The sequence below is a fragment of the Dioscorea cayenensis genome, chromosome 4, assembly GCF_009730915.1.
Source record: "Dioscorea cayenensis subsp. rotundata cultivar TDr96_F1 chromosome 4, TDr96_F1_v2_PseudoChromosome.rev07_lg8_w22 25.fasta, whole genome shotgun sequence".
Taxonomy (NCBI): domain Eukaryota; kingdom Viridiplantae; phylum Streptophyta; class Magnoliopsida; order Dioscoreales; family Dioscoreaceae; genus Dioscorea; species Dioscorea cayenensis.
In genome coordinates this window covers 1809982-1822500 of record NC_052474.1, presented here as the reverse complement: position 1 = coordinate 1822500, position 12519 = coordinate 1809982, and the positions used below count along the sequence as shown (strand labels likewise).

Sequence of the window (12519 nt, the reverse complement as noted above, 5' to 3'; positions counted from 1 at the left end):
CGAACGGCTATAAGATCACATCAAGAGATCCGAAGGTGGAAATACAATATACAATTAGCTTAATTAGATTTTATCTCATGATTAATGTATTTATGGAAATATTTTTTTTTTAAAAAAAATCAGTTTAAAAAGATATTTTCAAAATAATCAGGCCCTTATAAATAGCCCATGAGCCCGGCCCTTCTTTTTCTTCAATCAAACGTCCTCTCTTCTCATCTGATGGTTTGAGCGGGAAAACCAATTTTCCCGCTTCTCTTCTCCTTCTACAGCTCCATAATCGCCCCAAAACCCTGCAAACCCTAACCCTAGATCGATCTCCAATGGCGCCGAGGAAGCGAGCCACCTCATCGTCTTCTTCAAGAAAACCTAACCAACCCAATCAGCCATCGCAGCCGTCCAAGTTCGGAATCCAACACTTCTTTGAACGCCACTCCCAATCTCAGATCGCTGCTGTCTCCTCCACAAACCCTAACCCTAATCCTGATCGTCCTGAATCCACGCTGTCTCCTGGAGATCAGATTCAACCCTTGCCCGCCCCTGCCGGTGCCGATGTAGTCGAGAATGTGGCTGAGATCTCGCCGGAGGTCTCTAAATCGGTGTCACAGAAGCGGTTCAAGTTTTCCCCCGGAATGGTGAGTTTTGAACCCTTGGGTTTATATTTGTTTCAAGAATTTGATTTGTTCTTTGGCGTTTCTTGATGCATGGGAATCCAGCTTATTAAGCAGAGCCAAGATGATGGGGGTGACGAGATCAGCTGGAAGATCTCACCTATGACTGAACGGCTGAAGTCGCTCGCCGAGAAGAAGTTGCCGGAGGCTATCAAGTTTTCTTGGGATGCTGCAAGGACGGGTGTTCCTTCCATTCACTCGTGTTCGCAGAAGCAGGTGTTCTTGAAAAAGAGCTCTTCTAGCTTGTGTGTTTTATTATTGTTATTATTATTTTACTTCAAACAAATACATGTATGTATATACATACATACATATATTAAAGCAAAAAGTTGTTCTTTTTCAAGATTCTTTCAATAAGCTTTCTTTGACTTTCTTGTGCAGAGAACTTCTTGCCCTGTCAGTAAACCAGGGAAGTTGCCTGTTTCCACAACCGCAGTGGAAGCAGTGGCTGGGAATGATCATGTTTCTGAACTCCAGAGCCCATTTCGTACTCCACCTTCTGTGTCATGCGGCCCCTGTGAGGTAATCGTCACACTGCATGCTTCAATGGTCATTGAAAATTTAGAAATCTGTTTTGAAACTTAGCCTACTTTTGTCCTCCAGTCTATTGGAGGTGTTACCTGCAATGGCGTTCCAGACCAGGCAGGTTCATGGCAGCACAGGAAGGTTTTTGTTTGTCTCTTGAGTTTTTTTTTAAAATTAAATTTTATTTTTTTATTGTTGTTTCTTGAAGGACTTTTGTTTATCTCTATTTTTTTAAATAAAAAAAGAATAGAATTCAAAATTTCCTGTATTTTTAGGCATTGCTTGAACTTCTGGATCAAGTGGAGGATGCCATCTCTGAAGAATCTGATCCCGTGGGTTCCACGATATGTACTGACTATAATTTGATCAACAACAAGATGGATATAGAGCCTGATGCCATTAAAAAAGGATTGTTGAGATCTCCAATTCAAAAGGTTATTGGAGGAGATTGTAGTGATGAAACTTTTCTTGTATTGGAGGTATGACTCCCCTTTAATGGAATTAATTAGTGAATTATTTTGGTAACTCAAATTTCCGTCATGGATTTGCTTTAGGTCATGGAGAGGCATGCAAGTTCAAATGGGTCATGTCATCATCCTTTCAAGGTGTTCCTTTGTATTTAAATTAGATACAACTGGTTGGTTTTTCTTAAGGTCTTCTTAATGCCACAATTATTATCTTTCCTTGTAGGTTCTCCGTCTGCTTAATGAACAAACTGGGCAAGAGCGGGCGTTGCATTTATGTGATGAGTGGTTTGTATGCTATTTGAGTTTCTGTGATTTTAATTCCTATATGGTGTGGCTATGGCATGGACGAATCTTCTAAATATGCTTAGCTTTTACAATATATGCTTTGTTATTTCCTTCACCATGCTATACCTTGCTCCATCCCATTTGTAACTTGAGCAAGTCTAGAGTATCTATTGAAGGTTAAACAAGGAACTCAATAGTAATCATAGATTTCCATCAATTGAGCTTGCACAACGATTAAGGAAGTAAATAGTCATCGATTTTCTCCTTAGTTGCTATGCTATACCCACATGCAACCTTGTCAAAAATCAATTATTTTTTCTTTGAAAATTTGTTGTTTCTGTACACCTGATCTTTTTTGTTGAGTTCTTTTCGTTCACATTATTAGCTGATTCAATGAAGTCAGAGGTTTTCTCCTTGTGGTTTGCATGTTTTAGGTTCTATAGTTTGGTTGGACCAGGTGATACTATCATTGCTATTGGAGAGTTTGATGAACAAGGAAAGTGTGTTGTTGACCATGACAACAATCTTATCATAATACACCCTGACATACTTTTATCTGGAACGCGGGTAAAAATTGTATTCCACTCTCTAATTAAAAACCTTACTTTTTATATGTTTGTATTTTTTACTCTTTCCCTAATACTAATGAGCTAACAAATGTAGGTTGCCTCTAGTTTCAATTGTCCCAGGCGAACTGTTCTTGATGAGAGACTTAAGTGCAATGAACATTCAACTTCTGCATTGGTTGGTACCATGCTGCATCAGATCTTTCAGGTTTTATAAGCATTTTTTTTCTCTAGCCATCTTCTGTAAGATCGTATATGGTCTAATTATGACCTCTATAGCTCATCTCTGATTGCTCTCAGCAATTCTTTGTTTATTTTCAAGGCTGGACTTCTCAAGGAGTTACCTACTAGGCAATTTCTTGAAGAATATGCTGGAATAGTTCTTAAGAGAAACATTGAGAGCCTATATTCTTGTGGAGGTAGGAACATATGGAGATAATGTTTTGTCTGTCTAGCTTCTAGTAATTTCTCCTTTGTCTCCCCATTAGTTAATTTGTTATTTTTACCGCTTTAAGACTGACAATGTATAAGCTGGGCATGGATGCATGGACTGGGCATTGTCTTTCTGATGCTTAGCTTGTTACCAATGCTATTATAAGTCAGAATTCACTAAATTTATTTATGCAGGATTTTAAACACCTATTTCCACTATAGTAGGCTAGCTTCAAAATGAATTTGATTTTCAAACAATTATTGTGTGCCTATTTCTCTGTCTAATCAGAAAGATAGGAGTGATTTTATTGTTTACCTTACCACATTTAATTTCATGATGCAGCCAATGTGGAAGATGTGTATTCAACACTTACTGATGCTATTCATAAGATGTTAAACTGGATTAGTTGTTTTAGGGCGACAGAGGTAACTGAATAGTAACTATCCAGAATTTTCTCAATTGTTAATATATTTATAGTATGCTTTGGATTGATATTCTTGCGTGCTAAGATGTTGTTTAATGATGGCTTTGGTTTATTCATATGAGCTCTCCCACTAGTCTTTCTGTGTAGTTTATTCATATAACTCTCCTTACTCATATCCATTCCCACTTGTCTGGCTTTTTTTGGATGAGATAACATGTGGTATTTCTTTCCTGGAAATGAAATTTATTTTTTCTAATTATATTTTTTAACTATAATTCAAAATTTTTATCACAATTTTTGCATAGTAGAGGCCCTCATATCTAGTGTTTCCATGGTGACCAACATTTCTTTGTTGCATGTAAGATTTCCTTTATACTTATTACGTTTTCTTGGTAAACTGCAAAAATTTATTATACTGTGTTTCTTTTGCAGTAAGTACTCAATGTTTTACAACACTTCTCTCTGCATGCAAAGTTTCCAGTTTAGTTTCTTATTACAATTTTCTGATTTAATTGTTATTTAATGGTTTACAATACCCATAATGCCATGTTTAAACCTTAAGGGAACCATGGTCTGTTTTCTTCTTTTTTTCTTTTTTTAACCATGTATAGTTTCTGGTGAGGCTTGTGTTTAATTTTGTCCCTCACAAAATTAGCACATTGTGGAGCATCTTGAGATATTCTTATTGTAAATATAAAAATTTATTTTTACATGCTAGAGGAAAAGCTTAATATATAAAATAATGCCTATCATTGAGATGTGTATAAGAGTATCTCGTTCATTTCATTTTATATGTATCCAATTTTCTCATGATCCTCCATTTTCCCTTATTGGAAATCCAGGTTTCCTAACATATACTTAAGTCCAAAATTAGGTAATGGACTTAAAAAGGATGGTACAAGACCTTTTTCCTCTTCTTCTCTTTCTAGGCGTCTTGTTGTGTTTCTTTGCCTGGCTCAATGTATCAAATTGATTATGCTTCAACATCTTCATAATTTAGATCAAAGGTTTCCTAAAGGTATCGATTATCTCATACTAGCATCAATTGCTTGTTTTGCATTTTATTTATTTTTGTTGGTTTCCTTTCTTTTCAGAAATCAAAAACTGCCATGGTTGATTTTGGAGATTGCAATATCCAAAAAACTGTGCACATCACTGAGGTATGCTACTTAACTTGATGAATTGTTTTATACTATAGCTGTACACACATGTAACGATGAATGAGTGTCTAAATCCAAGTGTATCTGGTGATTTATCTATTTTAAAAGGCTAATGATCTTGCTTTGGCAAAGTTGACTAATGTAATGACAAAACTCCTAATAGAACTTAGAGTGATCTATTTTGAATGTGGATGATCTTGCTCGGGTAATGACGACTGATTACAAAATGTTTGACAAAATTAGTGTAATGTTGGATATCTCTAGTTAATTGATGATTCTGAATGTTTCCTTGTAATTATTACTGCCATCACTTGACTTCAGAAAAGCTCATATCCTGGCTGTTTTTTCAAAGACTGAGCGAATTCCAACTGTCTTGTATTTAAAGGTGTTTATGAGAACCACAAAATCATTTCATGTATTCTGGATTTTTGGTTTACAAGAATTCAAGAATCTGATCAATGTCTACCTTTCCCTTGTTGTCATTTATTTTCTGTAAATAGGTAAACCTCCCTCATAATTCTGGTAATATATGAAAGATTTACAATTATCTTCCTTGAGTTTAACATCATTTTTTTCTGCTGGAAGTTGATAGTGATTTAACTGCATGCATGTTCATCCTAGATAGCAATAGCACCGACCTGAATGCAAGCTGCTATAATTTTCTTATGAAGTTCCATTTGTCTAAATGTGTATCATACCATTTCTTGTTCATTTGTCGGTTCAATGATTTAGTATGCACTTACAATATATAAATTGAGATATCTTAGGTTTTGGATATAGAGGAGATCGCATGGGCGCCAAGATATGGCCTAAAAGGAATAATTGATGCTTCTGTCCGTACTAAGATACATTCAAGTAATGGTGGTTCAAGCGAGAAAATAATGCCTTTGGAGTTTAAGACCGGAAAGCGAACTAGTGGTCAGGTAGGCATTTTTCCTTCAAAGTTCCAAAGTCCGGTGATAGTAAGGAAATTATATATTATTTGGATCTAAACTAATGATTGCTTATTTTTAAAGTTTTAAATTACTTCAAAGTTTTATTGCTTCTAAAGGATCTTAAATGATACTTTCAAACAATTTCAATCTCTTATAGATTTGATTGTTTGTCGGTATGCATTTGGATATTTTTTGGTTCACTTGTGTGTGCCGCCTGCAAAATCTCATTGTTTGGATTTTGCCAATTTGTAATTGATGTATCTACTTGCTTCATTTCTCAGTTCTTCTGGTTAAGGGCTTATATTCTTGACATCAGATAACTTATTCTATTATTGCATTTCAGTTGGAAAAAAGAGTCATTTCAGCAAATGAGGTTGAATGTGTAGAATGCCCTTTTGAAGAATTTCAGTTGTTGCATCAATGGAAGTTAGTTGCCCACCAATATAGTCAATTGCCTGTTTGTTTTTGCAATTTGCAAACCTATAGCTATTTTTAGGTCACAGAGGTAAATTGTTATCTCCCTTTTTGAATGACCAAGGGAAAAGTTAAAGCTGAAGAAAATACCCTTTCTTACTCTAATTAAATCTAAGACTTCCTGACTTTGAATTAAAGCTAATCCTCCTAATTACTTTGGTATTGCCATTGAATTTTTTATCTGGTTTACTTTTCCTGACCTTGAAATAGACACACAAATTTATTATTTATAATTCTCTTTTAATATGCTCCTCCTGGTCTCTCCAAGAATTACTCCAGTGTCTTTTCATGACTATATGCATGCACATGATCGTTCTAATATAAGGAGGATTGCTCCTGCAGATACTCTTATATTTTTCTACCTTTTTATTTTTTCATGTTTATCTTTAATCCTTCATTTTTCCATATTAAGTCTCGTTTTCTATGTCATTTTAAGCTACTAATTAAAAGATTAACTTGCTTATGTCAAATGGATCTGAATTTCATATATGTAATCAAATTTAAAAGCATGCTCGTACAGTATCTTAATATTATCTGATTTTTCAGTCAGCTATGGAACATTCTGCACAAGTAATATTGTACACGATTCTAATGTCTGAGAGGTGTGCTTGCCTTATCTATGTAATTTGCAAGTGTAATGTACAATTTATTGAAAGATGCATCCTATTCTTTTGATGAGAATTTTTCATTTCAGATATTCAAAGGAGGATATTGACTCTGGTCTTCTATATTACCTTTATACTGATCAGACACGTGTAAGTGTACCTTATTTTTCTTGAGTAATGCAAATGAGTTCTCTTGTGAATGTCTGGTCATTTTCCATTAGGGCATTGAAGTCCAAAGATCTGACCTAGTTGGACTAATTATGCGTCGAAATGAGTTGGCAACCGACATTTTGAAGGCATCTTCTTTCCAGAGATTTCCTCCTATGTTAAAGGTTTATTGTATTTTATTTTATATTGGATCCAGAAATTCTGAAGGGTGTAATTATTACTTAATTACTTGTTGATCCCTTCTCTTGTAAACTTCACCATATTCCTTTTTATACTTTATTGCAGAATCCAATCCTGTGCAAAGGGTGCCGCCAGCTTAACTCTTGTATGATATATCATAAGGTAACTGAATATTTGCATTCTGGTATTGCTTTTCTGATCAAGTTGATTTCCTTCATTTGAAGAACTTGAAAATCATCCTTTTACTTAGTGTATGTAGCCTGGCAACCACTTGTAGAACTTGGGTTTGCTCTTTGGTTCCTTTTTGTAGCTTCTGTTTCCTACATAAATATGATATTATTTCCTGGATGTGTACAACCTACTGTATTGAGCATGTATTTATTTAAGAAGCTTGCGGTAACAACTCATTTGATGGGGCAATAAGAGGTGCAATATCTTAACAACCATTCTGGAGCTTGTATGTTTCAAAATCATCTTCTCATTAGTTAATCCAAGTTAATCTAATTTCTTGTTTAAATCTGTGTTTTCTCTACCTGCTTGTTGGTGTAGTGATTAATTGGTGTCCTTTATTTCTCTGTTTATTCAGCATTTGTGATAGTTGTATACATCTCCCAACATTGCATCAACTACCTTTTTTTTTTCTTGGAACCCATTTGAGAGAGTGCCACATCCTTTACTTTATTGCAAACCTTAAAAGAATTTTTATGCATTTTGTTGAATATAGGGAGACGCCATGAATAAGCAAGGGGACATATGCCATTAAATAAACTGTCTTTATGCCTTTATATTGTATGCCCATATGTCTTCAGTGTCGGTCCTGTCTTCCCTCCTTGAACCTTGTCAAGGCATGCCCTGACTTTCATTAGGATATCATCTCCTTGTCAAGGGGATTAATGTTTTTGCTTAAATTTCGTCTTGGATATGACACCATTTATGAAGGACTAAATATTAAATAGAATTATTAATTATAATTGTTCTATTTCAGTAAGTTATTTTACATCTAATTCTTATATAAAAGCATCAATGATGTTTTAGTAAGTGTTTTTACACTACACTGCATGTACTTTCACATTCATGTATGTACTGTCTTTGTTAACAGTCAGGATAAGTGGTGAGAGTTATCTGTGTAATAACCTGATATGCTTTGTCTTCCTCCAATTGGGCTTCTTTGATCTCCGATTTTTTTACATCCTCTTGAGCAAGTGAATTTTGCATAACAAGCTTCTTTACATATTTTAGTGCATGATTTTCTTGGTTTAGTCTTGGTGACACTAGCTATTAACTAGTGGGTTTAGTCTCAGTGGGCTTGCTGTTAACTAGTGCCTTTGGGAATATTCCAATTATGTGTTATTCTTCACACATTCATTATAACGTCCCTATTTTCAATTTTTGTGTGTTCAGAATACTGATATGAACTATTAAAGTGCAGATAAACAAGATTAAATCCTGTTAATGAATGATGATGAATCATGCTCAAGACTTGTCATGCTGTTGGGTTGTCCCATTCCTATTATTTACCATCCTATATGTGTTCTCTTATTATCTGGAAGCTGTTTACTATGTCATTGATTTCTCAGGCTCATGGAGGCAACTCAGAGAGTAGTGGGGTTGGTGATTTGTTTAACGGCCATGCAGAACATCTGACTGTTGCTTATAGTAACTTCCTCAAGCATTGGGACAGACTGATTGACCTTGAAGCTAGATCAACTCAGGTTTACTTTAAGTTACATAACTATTGTTCTGACTGTCCCAAGCTTCATGAATTTGTTTTTCAATTTCAGGTGGCTAAAAAGGAATTATTACTTAGACGCAGTTTTAGGGGAGGAGATAATGGCAACAGCATCTCTTACACTCTTGATGCCATGTTTGGTTTTCTGGCAGATGGACTTCCTATAAATGGTAGATTTATGTATCATTTTGTGCGTCAAAATTTATCTGCCTCTAGTGCTGGAAACATGAGTGGGGATCAACTGGACACTGTAGCTAGATCAAGTAACTCAGATTGCTCTCTTAGATGTGGAGACTATGTGGTATAGTTGATGTTTTTATGCTTAATTATGCAATCTTTCTTTAAGCAAATTAGACTAGACAATTTGCTACTTATATTAATATTTATTTTATGATTTGGTATTGATGTTCCATATGACTTCTTGATTTGGTGTTATTATCCGAGAATTAAAAGAAACCTTGCAGGTAATGGCTATTCTTGTTTCTCAGTTCTTGTTCTTTCAAGATGCATTGAAAGTTAAGGGTTATTTCTGTCTTTGATTAAGGTGTTTGACATGCTTGATAACTTGGCCAATCTAGGTTTATTGTACGTATGAGTTGAAATTCATCCATTATTTTGGTGTTCTGACTTCCATATTTGTTACTTTCTCTAAATTGCACTTTCATGGATGATATGAACCTATCAAGTTTGAAATAAATTATCATCAGGTGGGTGGAATGCTGACCTAGTTATTTTTCATTGATATGTTAGTGGCCTTGATCAATATAGTTGACTGAAACATGAAGAAAGAATCTTTGTTTCTCAATATCATCATTTAACTGTGTTGGGTAATGGTTGTATTTTCTTCTTTATTTTAATTTTCTGATTTATTGTTGGTCCAGACTCCAATTGCATTACTGACACTGTCACAACTATGAAATGCTTTTCTTGAAATTTTTCTAAACTTGAATTTGTTGATGAACTATGGTGCTGGGTCTAGAAGCTCTTATTTAGATGCTTTGACTCATTTGAAGCGGTCATAAGGATGCTTTGAATTCCCCACTTGTTAGTTTGAAACAGAAAAAAATACTGGAGTAGAGTTTTATTTTACAACTGAGCTATCACAAAACCTATTAAAATCCTTTTATTTTGTATGGCTGGTATAGATTATGTAAGATGCTGAATTAGTCAGCAATTATAATAAAATCTTGATATCGCTTTAATGTTGGTCGTCAAGTCATCAAAGCATTATTAAATTGCGATAGTTATTTTGCTCAGTTCACTCATATAATTTAGCTTAGTTTTATTCGATCCCATTAACTTAGATTTTTTTCTTGTTCAAAAATAAAGGCAGTACCCTTAACAACAATTTCCTTTTTAATGCAGTGATTTCAGGATTTGTTATTTGGTTATTGCATTTGCTTTATCTAATCTTAGATCTTGCCTCCTATGAAATATTGCTTTTATGGATTCATTTGTGCTGCTTTTCTACTTCTATTCTAATTTTGTCATTTGATTTTTCTGTTAGATATGCTTGCATACGAAATCTGGGCATATAGCAGTTGCAAATGGAATGCATAGTATTGATCAATCTCGTGTTACGGTGGGTAGCTTCTTCTTTTATGCGATTTAATCTATTTCATATTTATTTACATTTTTCCTTGTTTCATATGCTGGCAATTGCATGAAAATTGAAGCTTGTGGCTAATTAATTGTGTCTTGGCCTAGCCAATAGGGTTTTAATATTTATTCCTGTGTTTCTGATTTATCCTATAGATATCCCTTTCTACGCGATTTTAAAGGCTTCCGTAAGGAGCAATTCTTCTATAGGTTGGAAGACCTTGTCCAGGAAGTAAATGTAATTGCATTGACAAAGATGAGAAGTTTCTTCTTCATATGCCGTCGCATGTAAAATCAACCACATTGAGCTTTTACTGCCAGAGCCTCTCAAGCCTAATGACAATTCTTATTTCTATCCACAACTGTTTGCTGAACAAAATTGGCTTTCTCTTATACATTTATTATTGATCATTTTCTCTTTGAAGGATTTCAATATTGTGCAGTGTTGATAAAAGCTGAGTTCACACCTAAGGAAAATGGTTGTTGATCTTGAGTATCATTCTATGGCTAGTCTCTGTTTGCTCCTGTATTGATAGGTGTTTTTGTTAAATGCATATGGTTCAACTTGGCTGAATACAGGTCCCTAGGTTTGATAGTGGGGGGATAATTAGTCAAGATCCAGCCCTATCATATCTTCAGTTTCAGAAAAATAATTTGAATAAGGATCAAAGGAGCTATTCAGAAGGTCTCTGCTTTCGGCGGTTGCAGCATCTGTGAAGCTAATGGTTTGCTGACAATGCACCTTCTGCTTCTCAGATACTTTCAGCAAGGATGTGCTCTTGTTCTACAGAATGCCTGGGCAGGTAAAGCATCTACTATGGTCCATGCTGTGAAGGGCATTGCTACTGAGAGGGGTTCTATTTTGCTGACATCATACACAAATACAGCCATTGATAATCTACTTCTCAAATTGAAAGCTGAGGTTTGGAACATAGCACCCTATTGTATCCTTTGCCTATAACAAAATCTTATCTCATAATTGTTTTGGTTTGAGCAACTATTGTTTTCTAAGAACATAGATGTTGGAAGCGCGTGTTATTAACTTTTATGTGCTTCTGTATGTTATGTATGAACTTTTTTCGCTCTTTTTATTTTTATTTGATTTCCATTTTGTTTTTTGAAAAGTTAGCTATTAATATTGTATCTCATGCAGTGATGCTTGACTCTTGTTTCGTTATCATTCTGTCTCGTATATTGCTCAATATTTGGGCTTTCTGTAATGCTTCATATAGTTTGTGGCTAGGGGTCAGATTTCAATAGGATAGGAGCTACATTGGTCAGATCTACTGGTGGTGATTTGGGGATGAGGCTAACAAGGCATCTCACATTTCCCAGACTGGGCCCATGTGGCCCTCATTTCTAAATATTTTCCAACATAAATATGTTATATTACAGAGTTTGATAAATTATTCCTGAACTTTTTTATTCAAGTTTTTCCTGATATAACATGTCTCAATTCTAGATTACATATGTAATGGTGAACATGTGGTCCCTTTAACTACTGCAATCACATCCTGCTGTTTTTTGTCATTTTGTATGTTCGTGTCTTCAGTTCACTCCCTTGTGCATCATACCATACTTTTGAAGGTCTGAGGGAAACATTAGGGTGCCAAACCATTTACAAAGCTTTTCATGCTACTACCATTATTAGTTATCTAATGGTTTTTTAGTTCTCCAAAATTTAGATTTAATGATTTTCATTTAACTATAAACTTTCTCAGGACATAGACTTTGACTCCGCACATTGGAAACAGCAAAGCCATTCATGATGACATTCCTTGAGCATTGTTTTCAGGTAGAATGTTATTTTTTACTATTGTGCTGAGCATGTGGTTTCAATCAGTTAATTCTGATCAATTATATGCACTTTACACAAGGCATCAGAGACATGCACTGGAAGACATCAGAGAAAGGATGGAACAAGTCCCGCATTGTTGGAGTAACATGGGGAATAAATCATCCTCTGCTTGCCAATAAAACCTTTGACATATGTATCATGGATGAAGCTGGACAAATTACCCTGTGTATGTGCCTATTCCATTATTTCATATGGGTTTCTCCCCATATCTCACTGTTTTAGGGTATGATCTTTTTGTTTTATTTTTATCCTGTGAAATCACCTGTAACTTTTATGCAGTATCGTTGAAATTAAGTGCACATGAAAGCATGCTTACATTTAGAATTTTTAAATGAACGTAAACATCACCTTTCTTCCCACAACATCATATCTCCTGTGTTTATCATGCTTGTTGCTTTAGATCTATTAATGTAATCTTTTCGGCCTAGCAATACGTAACTTCG

At 34.9% G+C, this 12519-nt stretch overlaps 1 protein-coding gene across 2 annotated transcripts in view; it reads left to right on the top strand.

The window, feature by feature from the left end:
* The first annotated feature begins 231 nt into the window (after positions 1-231).
* LOC120259046 (DNA replication ATP-dependent helicase/nuclease JHS1) overlaps positions 232-12519 on the top strand; it is a 22148-nt gene continuing 9860 nt past the window's right edge. The window contains exons 1-19 of one of the 2 annotated variants that reach the window (XM_039266579.1): positions 232-632; positions 714-884; positions 1050-1190; positions 1272-1334; positions 1469-1672; positions 1748-1798; positions 1884-1945; positions 2389-2512; positions 2609-2719; positions 2834-2930; positions 3287-3369; positions 4463-4528; positions 5296-5451; positions 6484-6539; positions 6632-6692; positions 6764-6874; positions 6996-7052; positions 8468-8602; positions 8672-8920. In XM_039266579.1, coding sequence (XP_039122513.1) covers positions 321-632; positions 714-884; positions 1050-1190; positions 1272-1334; positions 1469-1672; positions 1748-1798; positions 1884-1945; positions 2389-2512; positions 2609-2719; positions 2834-2930; positions 3287-3369; positions 4463-4528; positions 5296-5451; positions 6484-6539; positions 6632-6692; positions 6764-6874; positions 6996-7052; positions 8468-8602; positions 8672-8920 — 2310 coding nt within the window. In that variant the 5' untranslated portion in view covers positions 232-320. Of the gene's footprint in view, positions 633-713; positions 885-1049; positions 1191-1271; positions 1335-1468; positions 1673-1747; positions 1799-1883; positions 1946-2379; positions 2513-2608; positions 2720-2833; positions 2931-3286; positions 3370-4462; positions 4529-5295; positions 5452-6483; positions 6540-6631; positions 6693-6763; positions 6875-6995; positions 7053-8467; positions 8603-8671; positions 8921-12519 lie in introns of both variants that reach the window. The other variant, XM_039266578.1, reaches the window with a different exon arrangement.